At 40.3% G+C, this 19,904-nt stretch overlaps 1 protein-coding gene across 3 annotated transcripts in view; it reads right to left on the bottom strand.

Annotated features, from left to right (window-relative positions):
* tcea2 (transcription elongation factor A (SII), 2) overlaps positions 1-1,380 on the bottom strand; it is a 35,930-nt gene extending 34,550 nt beyond the window's left edge. For 2 of the 3 annotated variants that reach the window (XR_007942647.1, XM_051949689.1), the window contains exon 1: positions 1,137-1,380. Coding sequence is in view for 2 of the 3 variants with exons in the window: in XM_051949689.1 (XP_051805649.1) it covers positions 1,137-1,205 (69 nt within the window). In the remaining variant the exon portion in view is untranslated. The remainder of the gene's footprint in view (positions 1-1,136) is intronic. The other variant, XM_051949690.1, reaches the window with a different exon arrangement.
* Between the last annotated feature and the right edge of the window lie 18,524 nt (positions 1,381-19,904).

Genomic DNA, 19,904 nt, shown 5'->3' with positions numbered 1-19,904 from the left:
CATTGTGTTAACATTTAAAGTATTACTTGAGTGCCTTGATAAACAGGCCAAAGTGGTTAAATTCAGAGTAAATGGGTTAGGGTTGGGGTTAGTACAAAACATCAAAAATCATCAATATAGAGTGAAATTGCACCTTTTATCATTATATGTTTTAACTCTAGGTTTGGGGGTAGAAAAGGTTTTATTTAGTTTTATTTCTGCAAGTTTATTTTGGAATTATGAATCTGAAAGCGGGGCTGCAGAGTGGGATCTTTGTTTAGCACTGTTGCCTTGCAGCTAGAAGTTCCCCAGTTCATGTCCCAGGTCTGAGATCTTTCTGCAAGGAGTTCCCATCTTCTCCCTGAGCATGTGTGGGCTTCCTGCCACTGTCCAAAAACAGGCTGAGGTTAATTGGCGATTCTAAATTGTCTGTAAGTATGAATGCGAGTGTGAATGTTTGTCTGTATATGTAGCCCTTTGATAGATTGGTGACCTGTCCAGGGTGTCTGCTGCCTTCGTCCTAAGTCAGCAGGGATAGACTCCAGCGACCCTAATGAGGTTTAGGCTGTGTATAGACAATAGATGGATGGATGGAATCTGAAAGTGTTCAAATCCTCTCTTCTTTTTAGGTGTAATGATAGATAATATATTCAACGGGACTTGCATGGCTAACAAACTTATGTTGGCATCTATAACTGTCCTATGAGGTTATCATGGGTTTTGAAAATTACTATTGCATGTTATTGATTGGTGTCTGATTTCCAACACATTATCATAAATTATAGTTTAAATATCTCAGCAGATCAGGCTCACAAAGTGAAAACTCCACATACACAAGTATAAAAACATGTCCAAATTAACAGCACATTAATTAATCAACCTCGGACCTCCAGCTGATAAGGTCCACAGTGAGCTGACAGTTTAACGGCTTCCAGGTGCGTTTGGTTTAATTGGCAGCTTTTCTGCTGCTGTGATTTCCAACCAAACTATTTCCAGAAAGCAGCATCGTGTTGTTGGACAACATGGGAGCAAATATTCCTGCACACTGCGGTCAGCACAGCAAAACTCCCTCCGTGTTTCCAGAATTTTCCCTCTCAGCAGTTAAAGGTAGAGCTCATCACCTGATGGCGTGTTTTTGTGCGGATGCAGCAACTCACCGTGTTCTTCTTGTGCACCATTTTATCCAGCTTTTTGGCGATGCGCTCCACTTCCTGATTTTTGGCCATGTCGAGCGGATTTCTGTGCGTCACTTATGCTCCTCTGCTTCGGCGAAAAGCTCCATTGATGTGGAAGGAAAACTCTCCCAGCCTCTGTCCCTTCGCTTCTCTTTACGCAGTCTGTCTCCTTCTCCCCCAGCTGCTGCCTCCCTCTCGTTTGTTGTTGTGTGACACTGTGGGATGATGGGAGATGGAGTCTCTTGTGGTCCGCAACTTTGAAAGGACACTGAAATGTTTCAGCTCGGTTGTGTTTAAAGTTGATGATTTGAGGACAGCGTGTAAAAATCTGCTCTCTGACTGAAAAAAGCGTCTGAAAATATTTCTGTTCATCAGGATTAAAAACACACACACACACACACACAAGTAGATGAATCAGAGCTCCCTCTTGACAAAAATGTAATGTTCACTTCCATTTTAGAGACTAAATTCTCCAGATATCCCCCCTCCATTTTAATGTATTCAATTTATACTCTCGTTAAGCATTTTATTGGGAGTCAGCAGTGCCTTAAACTCTATGTTTAACAGTTCTATTTTTTGTAAACATTGTCAGAATCCTATTTTGTATTTATTTCTGATCTTCCAGTAGGTGGTGACAGGGTTATATTGACAGTATTCTTAATATTTTGTCCACCGTATTAACATGCATGAGGAAAACAAACTATTAAAAACATGTTTCAATATAATACCATTCATAAGGCCTCAATAAAAAAAAAAAAAAACAATGAAGCAAACACAAATCTCTGAGAGTGTCTCTAATTACAGATTATACTCTTTTTGGTGCTATTAATGTTGTCTTAAAGATGCATTCTATATATTTTTAAATCATGCACGTGTTCTTTGTTGCTGCCTGACTGATAACATTAACAGCATTTTTGGTTAATGCGATAGCTTTAAACATGTAATGCAAATAAATTGGATTTGATTTAAACTGATTCATCAAAGGGGCTGCACAGTGGGGTGGTGGTTAGCACTGTCGCTTTGCAGCTAGAAGATTCCCGGTTGGTGTCTCAACCAGGGCCTGGAAGCTTTCTGCATGGAGTTCGCATGTTCTCCCTGTACATGTGTGGTTTTTCTCCAGCTTCCTCCCACAGTCCCAAAACATGGTGGTCTGTCCAGGGTGTCCCTTGCCTTCACCCAAAGTCAGCAGGGATTGGCTCTCGCCCCCCTGCAACCCTAATGAAGATTAAGAGGTGTATTAGATAATGGATGGATGGATGGCTGGTTTATCCACATCAATCTTATCTTGAACAAACTATTTTCTTTTATCTTCATGCACCATTAGTACGGTTTATATTACTGGGGCAGCATTAGCAGTATTAAAGGACTCAGAGCAAAGAGCTACAGCAGTGCAGTTTCATAGAGATATAAACAAAAATTTAAACTGATTTCCCTTGCTGTCATTATCACCCAGAAAGACCTTCTCCATCAGCTGCTTGTATTTACTCCGACCTTCCTCTAGATGTCAGTGTTGTGAAGTTAGTAAGCGCTGGAAACAGTTGCGGGTTTTCAGTTTGATTACTGCATCTTTCTCTGTTTGGAGCGAAGAGAGTATTTTAGGTTCAGGGTAAGTCTCCAGAAAAAGAAAGAGAGTTGATTTAGTGACCTCTTTGTGTTTGTTTCTGAGTTTTTGTTATGTGTGTAAAGAGTCAAACTTACGTACAAGCTCACCTGTCTGTCCCAAGACCAGTGAAATAAATTAGGTCAAATTACTAAATACTCCATTACTAGTAGAAGTACTACATCCAATCTCCTATTGTAATTAAATATAAGCCTAAAAATATGTATTTGGTACAATGTATTCTCGCTCTGTGGTTAAGGTGGAGCCACTGTACATATAATTGCTAGAAATACAACAGGTTACTTTATTCCAGTGGTTCCAGGTCTCGGGGTCAGGCCCTTCTAAAAGGTTACAAGATAAATCTCAGGAAGCGGAACATCACTGATGGGATAGGAATCAAAATTCAATATACACAAATTTAGATACAATTTCTGGGTTTTACTTTTTCATTTTTTCATCGATATAGTTAAACCACTTTACAATTACTTTATAACCGATTATTCACAGTGTTCGGAAAGTATCTCATATGTGACCAAGTTGTGCACATAAACAAGACGTTATTCACACCTAGAGGGCAAACTCATTAGGTACAGCAAACATCTAAAGGGAGCACTAAAGAACTATTTGAGTTATTAAAAACAGTAAGAAACTTGTAAAATTTCACAATTGATATAAATATCTCATATTCTGGCAGCATCAGGTGAATATAGATCCTAGTTTTCTCAGGGGCAGAAAGAGTTTGATTAACTTAGTGTAGGAGAAAGATATTGTCACAGCACAAGTTATATTTCTAACCCGTCTGATTTTAATCTATTTTGTGCTTCTTTTTTTTTGTCTTTGGTTCAAGAGCTGAGAATTTATGACCATTTTGCAAGTAGAACCTCGCTTGATTTTACGAGGTCACAACCAAATTTGAATAAAGACCAAACAGAGGGTATTAATTTTCGTCAACCAAGAGCAAAAATAAATGGACATGTCCCGTATTTTTCATGTAATCTAGAGCAGATTTACATTTTTAAACAAACTTCCCCAGCGCTGCCTGCCAGCGACAGCTCCTCTGGTCCTCTTGCTGTCTCTCTCTAAATTTAAATCAGATTCTTTTCTCTCTGAATATGAGATGAGTAAATTGTTCTTGGAGAAACTCTTCATTTTTTTTTCTTTTCGTTTTGGTTTCATGAATTCTTGCTGCTTGATGTCTGCAGCCAGAAACCTCATCCAGCTGAGGATCTGCAGAGCAGAGCTGGCAGCGACATCAACAGCTGCTGAATGCGATAGCTGCCAGTGTGTGTTTACTACAGAGGACCTGGGCAGCTCGGAGGTATGCAGCCGATGAGATGCAGAGGAGAGAAACTCATCCAAGAGCTGATTGAAAGGAAGCAAAAGCAGCTTCTTCCTCCTCCTCCTCTTTTCCACTTTCTCCTCTCATCATCCCTTCTGCTTTATTTTTTCCTCTTTGCTTTCTCCTCCCCCTTCTTCTTCTTCTTCTTCCTCTTTGATGCTTCTTTATTCAGTCATCTGCTCTTTCATTTGCTTTCATTTTTCTCTCCTTTTATTTACATTTTCTTTCTCCTCTACTCTTTTTTCATCGCTATCCTTTCCTAATGTTTCCCTGTTCTTTTCCCTTCTTTAATCTGTCCCTTCTTTCTTTCACTCTGCTTTCCAGTTCATTATTACAATCTTTCTCCTTCTTTATATCTTCTCCTTTCCGCTTTTTTTTTGCTTTATTTCACATTACCTAATTTCATTCTCTTAACAAATATCATTTTTTCTTAATTATTTCCTTCCACTTTCTCACTCTTCTTCTTTGTCATATTTTCTCTTTCTCTCCTCCTTGTTCATTTCTTTTTGTTGTTATTTTTTGTTTCTTTCCATTTTTCCTCTTTTCCGGTGGCATTTGGTTTTCATTCCATCTACTCTGTGTCTTCTCTTCCCACTCCTCTTTTTCTCCTTCTGTTTCGTCTCTTCTTTCCCATGAGGGAATGATATTTCCCTTCTCTTTTCTACCACACTTCTCCTCCCTCCTTGTCTTTTGTCAGATTTTTTTAATCCCTTCTCTTTTCTCCACTTATCTCTCATCTTCTCCCTATCATTTGCTTTCTTTTCTTGTCTTCCTATCTTTTCCGGCAGTGCTGTTTGTGTAGACTGACTCAACTTCCACTGAAGTTTATTCACTTGAGTTTAAATTTTTCAAAAAAAACCCAAGTGAACTGATAATTTAGTTCTGAGCAACAGGAAGGCAGTCAGTGAGGAAATACTTGATCATAACAGAATGAGAAAAACATGGATCAAGAAATGAGTAACATCTCATAATGTTAAAGAACTCAATTTAAAATCAGTGATAACTCCGTTTTTAATTGCCATTTTGCCATAGCATCAACATTTCAAGATTGTCATGGACCCGTCAACAACTGGGACCATGCAGTGTTAGTATTGTTTTTTTTTGTCATTTCAAACAAATAATTATTCACACAGTTTGGTTAAAAAAAATGTTTATTTAGCTTCTTTGAGTTACAAAGTGCTGGTGTTGCCAATTTGAGTGCACGCATTTTGGTTACATACAGTCATGAGTTTATCAAATTAGTTTAAACAATTAAGTCATTGTACCTTTGTTTCTGCTTCTGCTGCTCCACACGCTGCTGAGGTCCTGGCAAAAGAGGAAGTGATGTTTGAGGCACTCTTTTATGCTGGAAGATGGGAATTGGAAGGCGCCAACTCCCGGTGCTGCGAAGGGGAGAGCGGAAGTGCAGAGGCCTCAAGAAAAGCAGCATTTATGCATTTGTTTTAGTTTTGGGGTGGTATTGTTGTTTCATATGTATAGGTATTTGTATTATGTCTTTAAGTAATAGGTGGGTTTATTTTGGGAGTTTTATGGTGTGAAGATTAGTTTTTTTTTTCCCCCTGTTGTGTGTTGGTAGGCTAGCCTATGTGTATATATACCCCTCCTTTTGTGTCATTCATTAGGTCAGGTTTGTTTAGTTAACACTTATGTTGAGCTTTTTGTTTGGTTGACCTCAGTTTATTTAAAGGGCCCAGAATTAGAATTTCTGTTGATACTTTTTCTTGATGCATTTTAATCCCTTTTGTAATTTTGAGTATTCTATGGACCGTCATTTTGGCATAATAAAGCCTTAAAGAATTTAAAGACTCCTCTTGTGTCCCTGCCTAGCTGCTTGGTCCCTGACAATTGGTGGCAGTGGTGGGATCATTCAGTATAGGACACAGGAAGGACAGAAAATGCCGCGAGGAGGAAAAGGAGGAGGAAGTAGACCTGAAATGGAGACCCATGCAGATGGTGAGGTAGAGGAAGGTGAGGTTACAGATGGAGTCATTGCCATGGGGGGTAAAGATAAAGGAGAACCTACCATTGCAGACCTTACCAGCATTCTTCGTTCCCACATGGGGCAGCAGCAAGCACGTGACGCTAGGTGGGAACAGGAAATGATACGCCAAGAGAAGAGGTTCAAGACACTTCAACACCAATTTAGCCTTCTACAAATGGAGGTGCAAGTACGAACAACGCCAGAGCCATCTCTCCCAGACCAGAGTCCTCATGGTGATGTAGAAGTGGTCACCCCTCCAGCGCAGACAGCTTCCTCATCGGTGCCTCACCACCAGAGCAATGCTCAGTATGGTCAGTCTCACTTTTCTAAAGAGCCTAAACTACAAAAATTAACTGAATCAGATGATATTGAGCACTTCCTTATAACCTTTGAAAGAATAGCGGTGGCTTGTCGCTGGCCTAAAACAGACTGGGGTTTTCATCTTATCCCATTATTGACTGGTAAAGCTAGAAGTGCCTATGTACGCATGGATGTGGATGATTCTCTCAACTATGACAAAGTTAAATGTGCCATTCTTAAGAAATATGACATCAATCCTGAAACGTATCGCCAAGCATTCAGGTCTCTTAATGTGGAGCCCGAGGAAACCCCCAAAGAGCTGTATGTGAGACTTAAAGAGCTTTATGGGAAATGGGTGCAACCAAAAGACAAAACTGTTGATGAAGTTGGTGAAATTATTATCCTTGAGCAATATTTACGAATGCTTTCTCCTGAGCTCCAGATTTGGATCAAAGAGCATGACCCACAATCTGCAGCAGACGCTGCTGTGTTGGCTGATGTGTTTGTAGCTGCTCGCCGGAAAAATGCCTCCTGGTTCTACAAGCCCTGCGGGACAGTAAATGTTGGTCAGAAACCTGCCTCTACTCAGCATGGTTCCAGATCTTCTATGAATGTGAGTAAGCAACCTGTGAAGGAGAAGAGGCCACTGGCCAGTGGTCCCAGTAAAATCCCTAATAAAGTTGTGATATGTTATTTGTGTGGACAGGAAGGACACACAAAGCCAATGTGTCCTCAAAACCCGGTTAGACTTACACAGATGTGCTATGTTCCCGGGGAAAACTGTGAGACTGAGCTGAAATGGAGACAGCCACTTAAAGAGACCTTAGTTGAAATTAATGGTCAGGACCTTAGAGCACTTATTGACACTGGAAGCAACCAAACTCTAGTGCACAGACAGTATGTTTCTCCCCAGGCTATTTGCTCCACCGAAACTGTCCCTATTCGCTGTGTTCATGGGGATGAAAAGCCCTATCCAACAGCGGATGTGTATGTCAAAGTGCAAGGACAAACGTATCTTTTGAATGTTGGTGTTACCAATAATCTGCCATTTCCAGTGGTATTAGGCCATGACCTGCCAGTTCTCTTGGACCTGATCCATCCGAGCCAGATGTGTAATGTTGCTCTAACCCGGGCCCAGGCAAAGACTGCAAGAGCACATTCAGGTGAGACAGATTGTACTTTGTCTTCTCTGCCTTTCTATGATGCTGAAGTTGAGGCAGAGCCAGGAAAACCTCGCAAATCCCGTAGGCAGCGACGGCAGGAGAAATTCCAGCATACAGTGATGTCTCCCACTATAACAACCCCGGAGTTCCCATTAGGTTTTCAGTTGCCTCTAAACCTGACCCAGCTACAGCAGGAAGATGCAAGCTTAGCAGATTGCTTTGAGAGAGCAAAAGAGTGTGAAGCTGATATGAATGAAGGCTTTGAGGACAGTTATGTGCTCCAGAATGGTATAGTTTACCGTCAACATGGGTCAGGCAGACAGCTGATGGTTCCTAAAGTAGCCCGAGAGGCAGTGCTTTCTTTAGGCCATGCTATTCCCTGGGCTGGCCACCTGGGGAAACATAAGACAACAGCTCGTATAAAACGTCATTTTTACTGGCCTGGATTACGCAAAGACGTAGCCCAGTTCTGTCGGAGTTGCCCTCAGTGCCAACAAACATCAGTAAAACGGCCAACCAGAGCACCTCTCCAACCTCTTCCAGTGGTCAGTACACCATTTGAACGTCTTGGAATGGATATTGTCGGCCCTGTAGAAAGGAGCAAGTCAGGAAACAGATTTATGCTTGTAATTACTGATTATGCTACAAAGTACCCAGAAGTGTTTCCCCTGAAATCAGTCAAAGCAAAGCCGGTAGCATTCTGTCTTGTTCAGTTGTTTTCAAGGGTTGGGTTTCCCCTAGAGATTCTCACCGACCAGGGTACCAATTTTATGTCAAAACTGCTTAAGGATGTGTACCAACTGCTGGGAATCAGAGGTTTGAGAACTACTCCATATCATCCACAAACGGACGGGTTGACTGAGCGGTTTAATCAGACACTCAAGCAGATGTTGCGCAAATTTGTTGATGACACGGGTTCAGATTGGGACCAGTGGATTCCTTATTTATTGTTTGCTTACAGAGAAGTGCCACAAGCTTCTACTGGATTTTCACCTTTTGAGTTGCTCTTTGGTCATGAGGTAAGGGGGCCTTTAACCCTCCTTAAAGAGATGTGGGAGGGAAAGCAGGGAAGTGAAGAACCCAGTAATGTTGTTTCTTATGTTCTTCAGATGCGAGAAAAACTGGAGAAAATGACTGAACTGGCACGGGAACATATGGCAGCTGCCCAGCATAAGCAAAAGACGTGGTATGACCAGTCGGCGAGAGAGAGGAGCTTTGAGCCTGGCCAGAAAGTGTTAGTGATGCTCCCTACAGAGGAGAGCAAGCTGCTGGCTAAGTGGCAAGGACCTTTTGAGGTAAAGCGAAAAATCAGTTCAACTACATATGAGATCTCCACACCAGGACAGAGTCGTCCTATGCGCATCTTACATGTCAACCTGCTGAAAGAGTGGATTCCAAGAGAGGTGGAGAAACCTAGTGTGCTGCTTATTCGGAGCGTAGGTGATGAAGAAGTGGAAGAGCAATATTTGCCAGTCCCTGCCCCTGCGGTTCCCAACATGGACCATCTCTCAGAGGCTCAGCAGTCACAAGTGAGGTCTCTTTGTATGCCAGCTGTCTTTCAGAAAAATCCTGGCCGGACATCACTGGTACAGCATGACATTGTTTTGAAGAAGGATGCTGCTGTTAGACGTATGAGCTATCGGATTCCTGAGCGCCTCCTCGGCCCACTGAAGAAGGAGATTGATCTGATGTTGTCCCTTGGAATCATCGAATCATCTAAAAGTGAGTGGTGCAACCCTGTGGTGTTGGTTCCTAAAAAGGATGGCACAATCAGATTTTGTATTGATTTCAGATATCTAAATGCAGTTTCTAAGTTTGACTCTTATCCTACACCACGCATTGATGACCTAATTGACCATCTGGGCAAGGCAAAGTACCTCACTACTATTGATCTGTGTAAAGGATATTGGCAGGTACCTTTGGTGCAGTCATGCCGTGAGCTGACAGCTTTCAGAACCCCTTGGGGACTTTATCAGTTCACAGTTATGCCGTTTGGGTTACATGGGGCCCCTGCTACTTTCCAGAGACTGGTGGACAAAGTCTTGGGTGGTTTGTCTGAGTTTGCCATAGCCTATTTGGATGACATTGTGGTTTACAGCAACACTTGGGATGAACATCTGAAACACCTTAAAGTGGTCTTTGAGTGTCTCCATTCTGCAGGGCTTACTGTCAATGCTGCCAAGTGCACCTTTGCCAAAGCTGAGACGGAATATCTTGGCTATGTCATTGGAAGAGGGGTTATCAGGCCACAGATTCAAAAGGTACAGGCTATCCAGTCCTGCCCGCTCCCAAGAACGAGGACGCAGCTTAAGTCCTTCCTAGGTATGGCAGGTTGGTACCACAAATTTATACCCAACTACTCTGCCAGAGCTGCTGCTCTCACTGACATGACCAGTCCCAAAGGACCCAGTCAGTTGTGTTGGGCTACAGAGTCAGAAAGCGCCTTCAAGGACATCCAACAGGCACTGAGCAGGGATCCTGTGTTGTACTGTCCTAACTTTCAACAACCATTCATCCTTCAAACAGATGCCTCAGACCGTGGGCTGGGGGCTGTTCTCCTCCAAGGTCAGGAGGGTGATCGTCATCCTGTGGCTTTTGTGAGTAGAAAGCTGTACCCAAGGGAGGTGCGTTATTCAACAGTGGAGAAAGAGTGCCTAGCAATCAAGTGGGCTTTGGATTCTCTTAAATATTACCTCTTGGGGAGGGAATTTACCCTAGAAGTGGACCACAAGGCACTGAAGTGGCTTGGGAGAATGAAAGACACTAACAGCAGAATAACCCGTTGGTACCTAGCTATGCAACCATACAGGTTTGAGGTGCATCACATCCCTGGGAAACAGAATGCCACTGCTGACTACCTGTCCCGCTGTCCCAGCGAGCCACCAGAGGAGGGGGAGTGTGTCATGGACCCGTCAACAACTGGGACCATGCAGTGTTAGTATTGTTTTTTTTGTCATTTCAAACAAATAATTATTCACACAGTTTGGTTAAAAAAAATGTTTATTTAGCTTCTTTGAGTTACAAAGTGCTGGTGTTGCCAATTTGAGTGCACGCATTTTGGTTACATACAGTCATGAGTTTATCAAATTAGTTTAAACAATTAAGTCATTGTACCTTTGTTTCTGCTTCTGCTGCTCCACACGCTGCTGAGGTCCTGGCAAAAGAGGAAGTGATGTTTGAGGCACTCTTTTATGCTGGAAGATGGGAATTGGAAGGCGCCAACTCCCGGTGCTGCGAAGGGGAGAGCGGAAGTGCAGAGGCCTCAAGAAAAGCAGCATTTATGCATTTGTTTTAGTTTTGGGGTGGTATTGTTGTTTCATATGTATAGGTATTTGTATTATGTCTTTAAGTAATAGGTGGGTTTATTTTGGGAGTTTTATGGTGTGAAGATTAGTTTTTTTTTCCCCCTGTTGTGTGTTGGTAGGCTAGCCTATGTGTATATATACCCCTCCTTTTGTGTCATTCATTAGGTCAGGTTTGTTTAGTTAACACTTATGTTGAGCTTTTTGTTTGGTTGACCTCAGTTTATTTAAAGGGCCCAGAATTAGAATTTCTGTTGATACTTTTTCTTGATGCATTTTAATCCCTTTTGTAATTTTGAGTATTCTATGGACCGTCATTTTGGCATAATAAAGCCTTAAAGAATTTAAAGACTCCTCTTGTGTCCCTGCCTAGCTGCTTGGTCCCTGACAAAGATGTATAATAAATTAAACTGAAAGGAGTTCAATCTATCTGGGATATTTCCCAGTTTTTTCCATTCGCTAATGCCAATACCAGAGCTGGTTACTGGTTATCAGGAAAGACAGCTGATCGATATTTAAAACCAATATACTTTAAATGTTATATATTAACAGCATGTGATAGCTGAGGTCATTTCATTTATAAATGGTCTTCTTTATTAATAAGGGTTAAGGTAAATTGGGAAAAGTGGATGATAGTGACCTTATTAATCTTTAAATAGTATTGAAATCATTTCACTGGGAGGAAGTCAAAGGAAATGGTTCAGAGGTAAAATCATGTTCTGTTCTGACAGAACAAAATAAGCCTCTGTTTTCGTTTCTTCATAGAAAACGTTTTTCAAACTACACATGCGTAAGCTTTTCATTTCTGTTAAGATGAGAGTTATGGGTAACATTCTCCATTAGTTTGAGCAAATTTAACAATCCAAAGAAAAGCCTGTAATACATGATAATGTAAGAGTTCAACTTGAGGGAAGATGTCCCCAATGGACATAAATGGTTTTCATAACTTTAGTCTCTTTAATATTTGATTTTTGATCAATTATGCATGCTATCATCTCATACATTAACATATCTAACCATCAGTAAAAAAAAAGAAGTTATGTTATATCAGCTTGCTGTAGAATTAGCTTGAATTGTTTGCTACTGTAAACATCGCTGCAGATCTGATATTTTTTTTAGGCCATGAATCTAAACATAAATGTTAAGAAAGTGAAGTAATAACTGTTGTCCTAGGTCCTTCAAATGCAACTTTATTAGCAATAATTTCACAGTCAGTATAGAAAAAGTTGACTGGTAACGGTGGAGATGCCCCTTAAGATTTACAATAATAAAGTTGTAGTATATGGTGATTTACTTACAAGCATACTCCATGTGCACATATTATATTGAATTTTGACAAATTTTATTTCAAAATAAAATAGACATTGACCTCATATTTACTTGATTTGCCCTACTATAACTCAATTTGTCCAGTAGCAACAGAAGTGAATACACAGCACGAGGCGCTATGATGCTCCTCCGTTTACTACAATGAGATTGAACACTTAGTTGCCACTTCTTCTGTAGTTTTGTCTGTTCTTCTCCATTTTGATAATATTCCACTATTCTTTTACTTTTATTGTCCTCTAATTCCCATATCTTAAAGCCTTATTTGCTATTGTTTTTCAGACACTGGTTGTGGTTGCTTTAACTTAGCCAACAGTCATGAGCATAGCTTTAGCCACTGTGAAATTTATTAATTTGGGATGACCGTGCTTCTCTTTCTGTTTATGCAGGTTGTGTTTCTGCTCCAAAGACTTTGCTGTGTTTGAACAGTTTGCTAAAGTTACTCTTGATTTTAAAGGATAATATAAAAACTCCAAATAACAAGACGACATGGTCATCAATATCCCCCGCCACATGTGATGTCTATGAGTCTATATCCAAAATAGTGATCAAGGGCCATAACTCTGTTAAATATTATCGCACAGGTCTCATTTTCAAACTTGATCAAGGTGTCCATGGTGTGAAGCTACACACTAAATTTCGTAATCCTAGCTGTAACAGTTTCAGAGAAAAGCTGTCCCCTTCATGTCGGACGGACGGACGGACGCACGGAAGCATGGATGGACGGACGGACGGACGGACGGAGGTCAAACCTATATCCCCCTTTTCCACTTCGTGGAGGTGGGGGATAATAAAAATAGCTGCAAGCTTGGGATCGAGTCTCTGAGTGAAAGCCTTAGTCTAGCATCCTCAGTAAAGTAAGCTCCATTTACACACTGACACCAGTAAGTGGGTTATTTGGGCCTTTTGATTGTGTTTGTGGAAGACAGCAGTGTTTATTACAACTTGAGCAACATCTGCTACTTCATCTTTGAAGCATAGCTCTGCTAACGGACCTGCCCTGTTCTCAGTCTTTACACAGTAGCATTGCTTTGCTTAAGACCACGGAGTGCCACAGAGCACATTCAATTTATATTCATTAAGTAATGATATCCTTTATAGAAGAAATGCAGACTACAGGCACTGATCATTGGTCAATTCCTAAGTGCTGAACACACTTCGATGTGTTACTCACATCTTAGACCTCTGTTCTGACGAAGCTGCTGCAGACTCATTTACCAACAATGGGGAAGAATGAGCCAGCTCCACACAATACTTGGCCTGCTTTCTGAAGGAAATAAGAATGGCTTCATCCATCCAACAGAAAGGACAGTTCCTGCCTGAGGTCATTACTCGCAGCCACTCCACGGATCTAGTATGAGTAGAAAGGACACTTCCTGGTGCCGAGGGTCAAAATGAACAGCCGCAGATCAAGGAAAGTGGGCACTTCCCGCTTCAGATGAGTCTCTATAGGTCCAGTAAAGGCAGAGAAGCACTTCCTGGCGTCAGAGGTGACTTCGAATGAGTCCATAGATCAAGAGGAGAGGACGCTTCCTGAAATCAGAGTTTCATTGATCTAATACACACAGAACAAACACTTCCTGGATGCATAGATCTGTGCCAGGTAGAACAAACACTTCCTGCTAATGGCAGTTAAAGTGAAATACTGCGCAGAACAAGAACAGGGGGCACTTACCTCATCTATTTAAAAAAAAAAAAGGTGTAAGAGTTAAAAGTCTACCATTACCACCTATTGCTTTTGGAGTATCAGAGAAAATGTGCTGTTTTTACAGACAGTGTGCCAAAGTCCACAGGACACATGAGCAAAGCATCTCTCCAAACTTGTCTCTCTCAAGAATGGTGAAGATCTTTCAGGTCTTCACCATTCTTGAGCCTGTCTGCGACTCTGTGGACAGTCATCCGGCTGATGTTCAGCTGTTTGGCTCTGTCAGACTTGTTGTGGCCAGCACAAAGGAGAGCAGATATCTCAACTCTTTTGACTTCCATCTTGCTACAACTTCACCGGAGAACAAATTTGTATTAATGACACCTGCCTATAAGGTAGAACTTTCAGTTTGTTTAATGGAATTTTTCACTCCAACATGTAAACGTCTCTAAAGATCATGAAACCGAGTATAACAGAACTTTTTGCAAAGCCCGGTAACTGCCAAACACTCACAAATAAATGTAAAAAATGTTTTTTGTTTCATGGCACTTATCCAGGATGTTTTCTCTTGACCAGATCTTTGCTTGTGTTCTATCTACTCTCAGATATACGTCACTTTGAATAAAGGCGTCTGCTAAATGAAATTGTAGATTTGTGGAGTTGTAGAAAAATCTTCTGAAAATATGAAAAAAAAAATGTTTTGTGTTAGACTTTGAATGAATTTTAATTCCAAGATTGTCAGTTTTTACTCCAAATGTATACTGATTTTATAGTAATGATTGGTATCAGTATTGATCCTGGAAAAACAAACACATCAGTTGATCCCTAGTTAGACGTTTTCTCAAGTTTAGTTACCAAAATGATAAGTTGGGTTTAGGAAAATATCACAGTTTGGAATGAAATATGTACTTTTCACAATATGGTTAAAGCTTCATCAGCAAAAAAGAAGCAACAGCAAAGTAGTAAAGTAGTAAAATAATGGCAATAATACATTGATTAGAAACTGATAGTGTCAGGTTTGTGTTGGGAAAGTTGGTTGGGAACCTCAAATGCAAACAAGTTGGGTCAGCATGAACAGTTTTTAGGTGGTTTATGAATGAATGCCAACAATCAAAGCTTAAATGGAGGATGACAGGTCAGCAGACAACCAAATTTATGGTCAGGAAAACACAGCTTAGGAAAATGGGGAATTGGGAACAGGTGAAATGGGTTTGATTGACAAGTGCATACTGAGAGAGTTAGAATCTCTGCGGGGGTTGATGCACAGAAATCAAAATGGAACTCAGCTGCTGCAACTGACTGACTTCACTGTTAATCCTTGTTTTTGATTGCTGTAACATCACATCAGGAATTACTTGCATGCAATGTCACATCACCCACCAATAATTAAACCATTTCTATTCCTGCCTTTATACTTTTGAAAAATTATTGTATTCAGAGTTGCTCAGTTCGCACAGCTCTGGCACTGAAATTATTGGTCAAGGACAATGGTGCCATTGTGTTAGGGAAGTTCAGCTGTAATAGGCTTGTATTTTTTAAACATCAAAGAAGCAGAAACAATACGAGGAAACTCTAATCTGCAGCATGACAGCCAGTCTGACACCTGACTGAAATGTGTGAGCTCAAATCTGTAATAACTGAGCCATGAGTCCAATGACACATCATAGAATGTCTTAAGGTTTAACTGCTAGAGGTGGGCCCTGTTTGTATGGTAATAACATGATTCCTTTCAACCCATATCCCAACAATCAATAAACTTATCTGCTGGGATAAAGTTTGGAATCAATGCAAAATCTCCCAGTAGTCACTGGAATAGAACAACAAAAAAGACTTTTTTTTTTTTTTTTTTTTTTTACAGTGTGACTGTGCTTAGATTATTCCATAAGTTTGACTTTTTTTTAAAATTTATGTATTTATTGATTTTGCTGTGTTGTCTTTTTTTACTGCCAGAAAATGAAAATGCATCAGTAATCATTAAAGGCATCCAAACACAGCGCAGCTAAGGTTTGGTGCATATGCCTTAAAACAAGATTCATATCCTTTGGTCATTTTTACCTGAGTGAGCCACTTTTGCTTGCCATCCACAAGCATCTGGCAAGCTTCTGGATGCATGTGGTTTAATCATTCCATCAGAGAAAATTAAGTTCACTGGAAACTCAAGACATGATATACAAGGTCTTCACAAGTGTATGTAAACTTGTGCTCACAACTGTATTAATATAAAAGATGGTGTCAACATTTTCTTTACCTTCCCTGTGAGTGTGTGAGGATGTGTTTGTACAAATGAATGTGTGTGTACTTGTTTGTTTCCCGGCCGGGTGCCAACATTCCAGACAGGCGGCTACGGCGGGAGACGGGAAGTCAGGACAAGGTAAGGATGATGTCATTATCCTGGGACTGAGAATGCGGCGGTCGGTCCTGCGTGGCACAGGTTCGGCACACGTCCAATCGTCCTCCACCCTGCAGGGGCACCAACATGTGGGGAGAATCAGCCAGAGACCAGAGACGACTGTAAGGACTTTGATGTGAATTTCAGCCCAGTCCTTTAAAAGAGAATCAACTGCTGACAGCATCATCAAAAAAAAGTAAATAAAGTAAGGGAAAACTCATGATGAGAAAGAAGGACTGATGGTCCTGGAAGTGTTCTCCCCATTCTGTATTCTCGCTTTCATTATTTTTTATTTCTAAAAACAATATCCTCAATATACCACGGAAACCCGGAACTCTTGGGTATAATATAACAACTATATTCTGAATATTTGTGTTGTGAGCAGCTTAATTTCGGAGTAATTGCATTTTTCCATCCGTGTTGCAACTATTTTCCTTTTTTTTGTTGTTGCCATGGGAATTTGTGCACAAAACACGCTGCTGTGCTTGCTCGATCTATCCAAAGATGATCCAGAAATCAAAAGTGAATTGATTAATCTGCAGATTGTGTATTAGCTTTACCCCACAGTTAGCAGTAGCACATGGAACAGGACACAGAGCTCAATAACTAGATGCCTTTTGTCAAAAATGCACTTTGTCAGTCTTGATTAACTTTAATTGAAGGGTTTAGACACCATAGACTCTGTCTATCTTTTTTATTTTTAATTTTATAAGAGAGATAATTTGATCTCTTTTTCTTACAATTTAGCTGAGGGAGCTTATGCTCATTTAAGCCACAGAAGAGCTCCAACTGTGAGTCATAAAGGAGACACTGGAAGTAGCCATTCAACAACTCTCTCACTACACACATTATGAAAAAGAACCTTGCATACCTAATATTTAAAACATGCCAGCAGTCAGTGTCCTATAAGAGTTTGATATTAAAGATAATGAAAAAAGAGGAGTTTTAAGAATTCTCAGCTAGCCAAACTGTTTTCATGGTAACAGCTGCTACATTAGCTGCACAACATGCTAATACTAAAGGTTTCCATTAAGGTTGTGGGGACACTGCCGTCAAACGTATCTGGGTTGTGCTGAGGATAAGGACTCCAGGAATGGCAGTAATAAATGTCTTCATGTTCTCACAGCTTTTATTTTACAACCCCAAGTTTATAAAATATAAAACACAATAAAAATGGATTTTTACCATATGGGACCATTTATGCAAGGGCATCATGTTGTCCTGCAACAGAACTGCAGTCATAAAATCAGAATCCATATCTGACTTTAGTTAAAAATGGGCTTAGGAGGTTTTGTCATCTGAACGTTTGTTATGAGGCTGGAAAGCATGTGTTTGTCTTGCTCAGGTCAACATGCCGCTTCTCACTGTGTGAAATTCGAAGATTAAACTATATCTTCTCTTCAATCTCTTTCTACTTCCATTTTTTCCCCTTTTTACATGGAACAATTTGTCAGTATGAATGAAGACAGCACTGTGTACAGTGTGTGTGTGAGATTTCCTCCTAGCCAGGTCACAGCAGGACTGAAGTCTGTCAGTCTGCTGCTGCCCTATGTGTGTGTGGTACTGTGTTTTGTGAGTGTTTCATAATGTGTGTGTGTGTGTGTGTGGGAAGACATTGGCAGCCCCACTCCCACACACTTCCCTTTCACCCCCACTGCCTCTCATATACGTCCACTCTCTCTCTCTCACACACATCATTTTCATAAAGACACTCATTCATATTTTCTGTCAGTAATCAGCATCTCTTGAATTAAGGTACACTTGATATAAACAAGCTATTTTTACGACATCTAGGCTGTATTTTGGGCCACTATGCCTACAAAAACTGATACTTACCGTTAGTGACTGAGGTCTTGGGACTCACATCCTTCACTAGAATATATGAACGTCACACTGCTTCCTGCTTTGGCACTGAAAATCAATGTCAGATGTACATCCAGTTCCGCAAAATGTTCTAAGTTAGAGGGCAATTGAGTTGAATGTGATGTGATCTTCAAAACAGGAAATGGATATTGGTGTACGCTTACACACACACACACACACACACACACACATACATATATAATGTATCTAATAACTTTGTAATTAATTAATCAAAATTAATCACATTTTTGTGAAATAGCAATATGACACAATAAGCAAAAATTTTTCATTTCAGATGAATTTTGGTTGACGACTGGACCAGTGAATACAGAATTTCTGCAGAAATCAGCCAGTCAAATTTAATGCTTTTTAATGCCATTTTAATGCTGTACTGTAAAAAAAAAAATGTAATGTTACGACCATGAACTAAACAAATTACACAGGTTTGTTTTCTTTTTGAAAAAGATGATTTTTATATGAAAACAGTCCCTACATTTGACTATTTCTGAATCCAGAAACCACTCCTGACCACCCACAGGTTGTGGTCATTCTCTGAAATTCATGTTTTTTAGCCATTTTTGCAGGAATTTGCGTTTCCCCAATTCCCAGCTCTCTGCCGGCCACTTTAAAAACATGCAGTTTTTGGCAATTGTACCGACTGGCCGGAACAATTATGGCAATGCTTTGGCATGTTTACGCAGATGCATATATCGCAGTCTATAATTATATATTATTATATTATTACTGTAAAATATTTTTCTTGAAAACTGCAGAAAGAATTATTAATACCACTGATGATCAAATTGAATGATTTTTAATGCCATTTAAGGCCTTAATTTTCACAAAATCAGCTTAATGACTATTGATGGTTTTTAATGCCCTGCAGAAACCCTGGAATAGACATAGAAATGTTTCTGTTTCACTTAAACTGCCAACTCAAAGGGAAATTTAGCGATTATATTCATCATTTTAAGACTTTCTATGAACTCAAGCACTTTCAATGTCTTGAAAAGTGGTCTATTGTGGGATGGCTAAACCATTTGCCTGTACCAGGACTGTGGTAGCGAATGATAGCTCTGGTGCTAACAGCAACATGTTTTGAATTGGTGTGATACCGTCGGATTGAAATGCTGCAGTGATAAGAAAACTTTGTTGCACAATTTGCACACAACTACACTTTCATCCAAGCTGCCGTCCAACAAGCTCAATGCGGTCTCGTCTTCCTTCACTGTTCACCAAACTTTCTTGTGTGCTGACATCACTCAGTGCATCCTGTGTAGCTTCACAGCTGGCAAACAGGCTTTAGGTTCATTACCGCCACCTACTGGGCTGGAGTGTGTATCAGCATTACCAGTGTGCCAGAAATTAGGAAACTGCGAAAGATGTGAATAAATGTGTTACTTTTTTTAAACACGTTATTTTTTCTGTGATTAATTGAAATTACCGCCTATAAACAAAGATTCAGATGTGAATCTTTGTTTCTGTCACACAGGTAAACGGAGAGCACAAATTGATCCCAGAACATTTGTCCTTTGCTGATATTGCCATTTCTGTCAGCAGACACGCTGTGGGCTGCAAAGACAGCTTTGATACATGCGCCACTGAAATGTAAAGATGTTGTTTTACAATGTGAATTCCGGCATGTTTAAGGCATATGTATTCGCAAAATATATTTTCTACCACACATAGGAAATACAGATTTTCTCTTCCTTTGTGAACATTACGTAATGGTTTGGAGGCAGGAATGCTTCTTTTGTTTGTTAATGCGTGGCAGAGTTATTCAGTTGTCAAGGACATGCACTAATCCGTGTATTATTGAAGAAAATGGTATCAGACTACATT

The sequence above is a fragment of the Acanthochromis polyacanthus genome, chromosome 6 (genome assembly GCF_021347895.1).
Source record: "Acanthochromis polyacanthus isolate Apoly-LR-REF ecotype Palm Island chromosome 6, KAUST_Apoly_ChrSc, whole genome shotgun sequence".
In the NCBI taxonomy this organism is placed as follows: Eukaryota; Metazoa; Chordata; class Actinopteri; family Pomacentridae; genus Acanthochromis; species Acanthochromis polyacanthus.
This window is presented reverse-complemented; position numbering and strand designations above follow the sequence as displayed.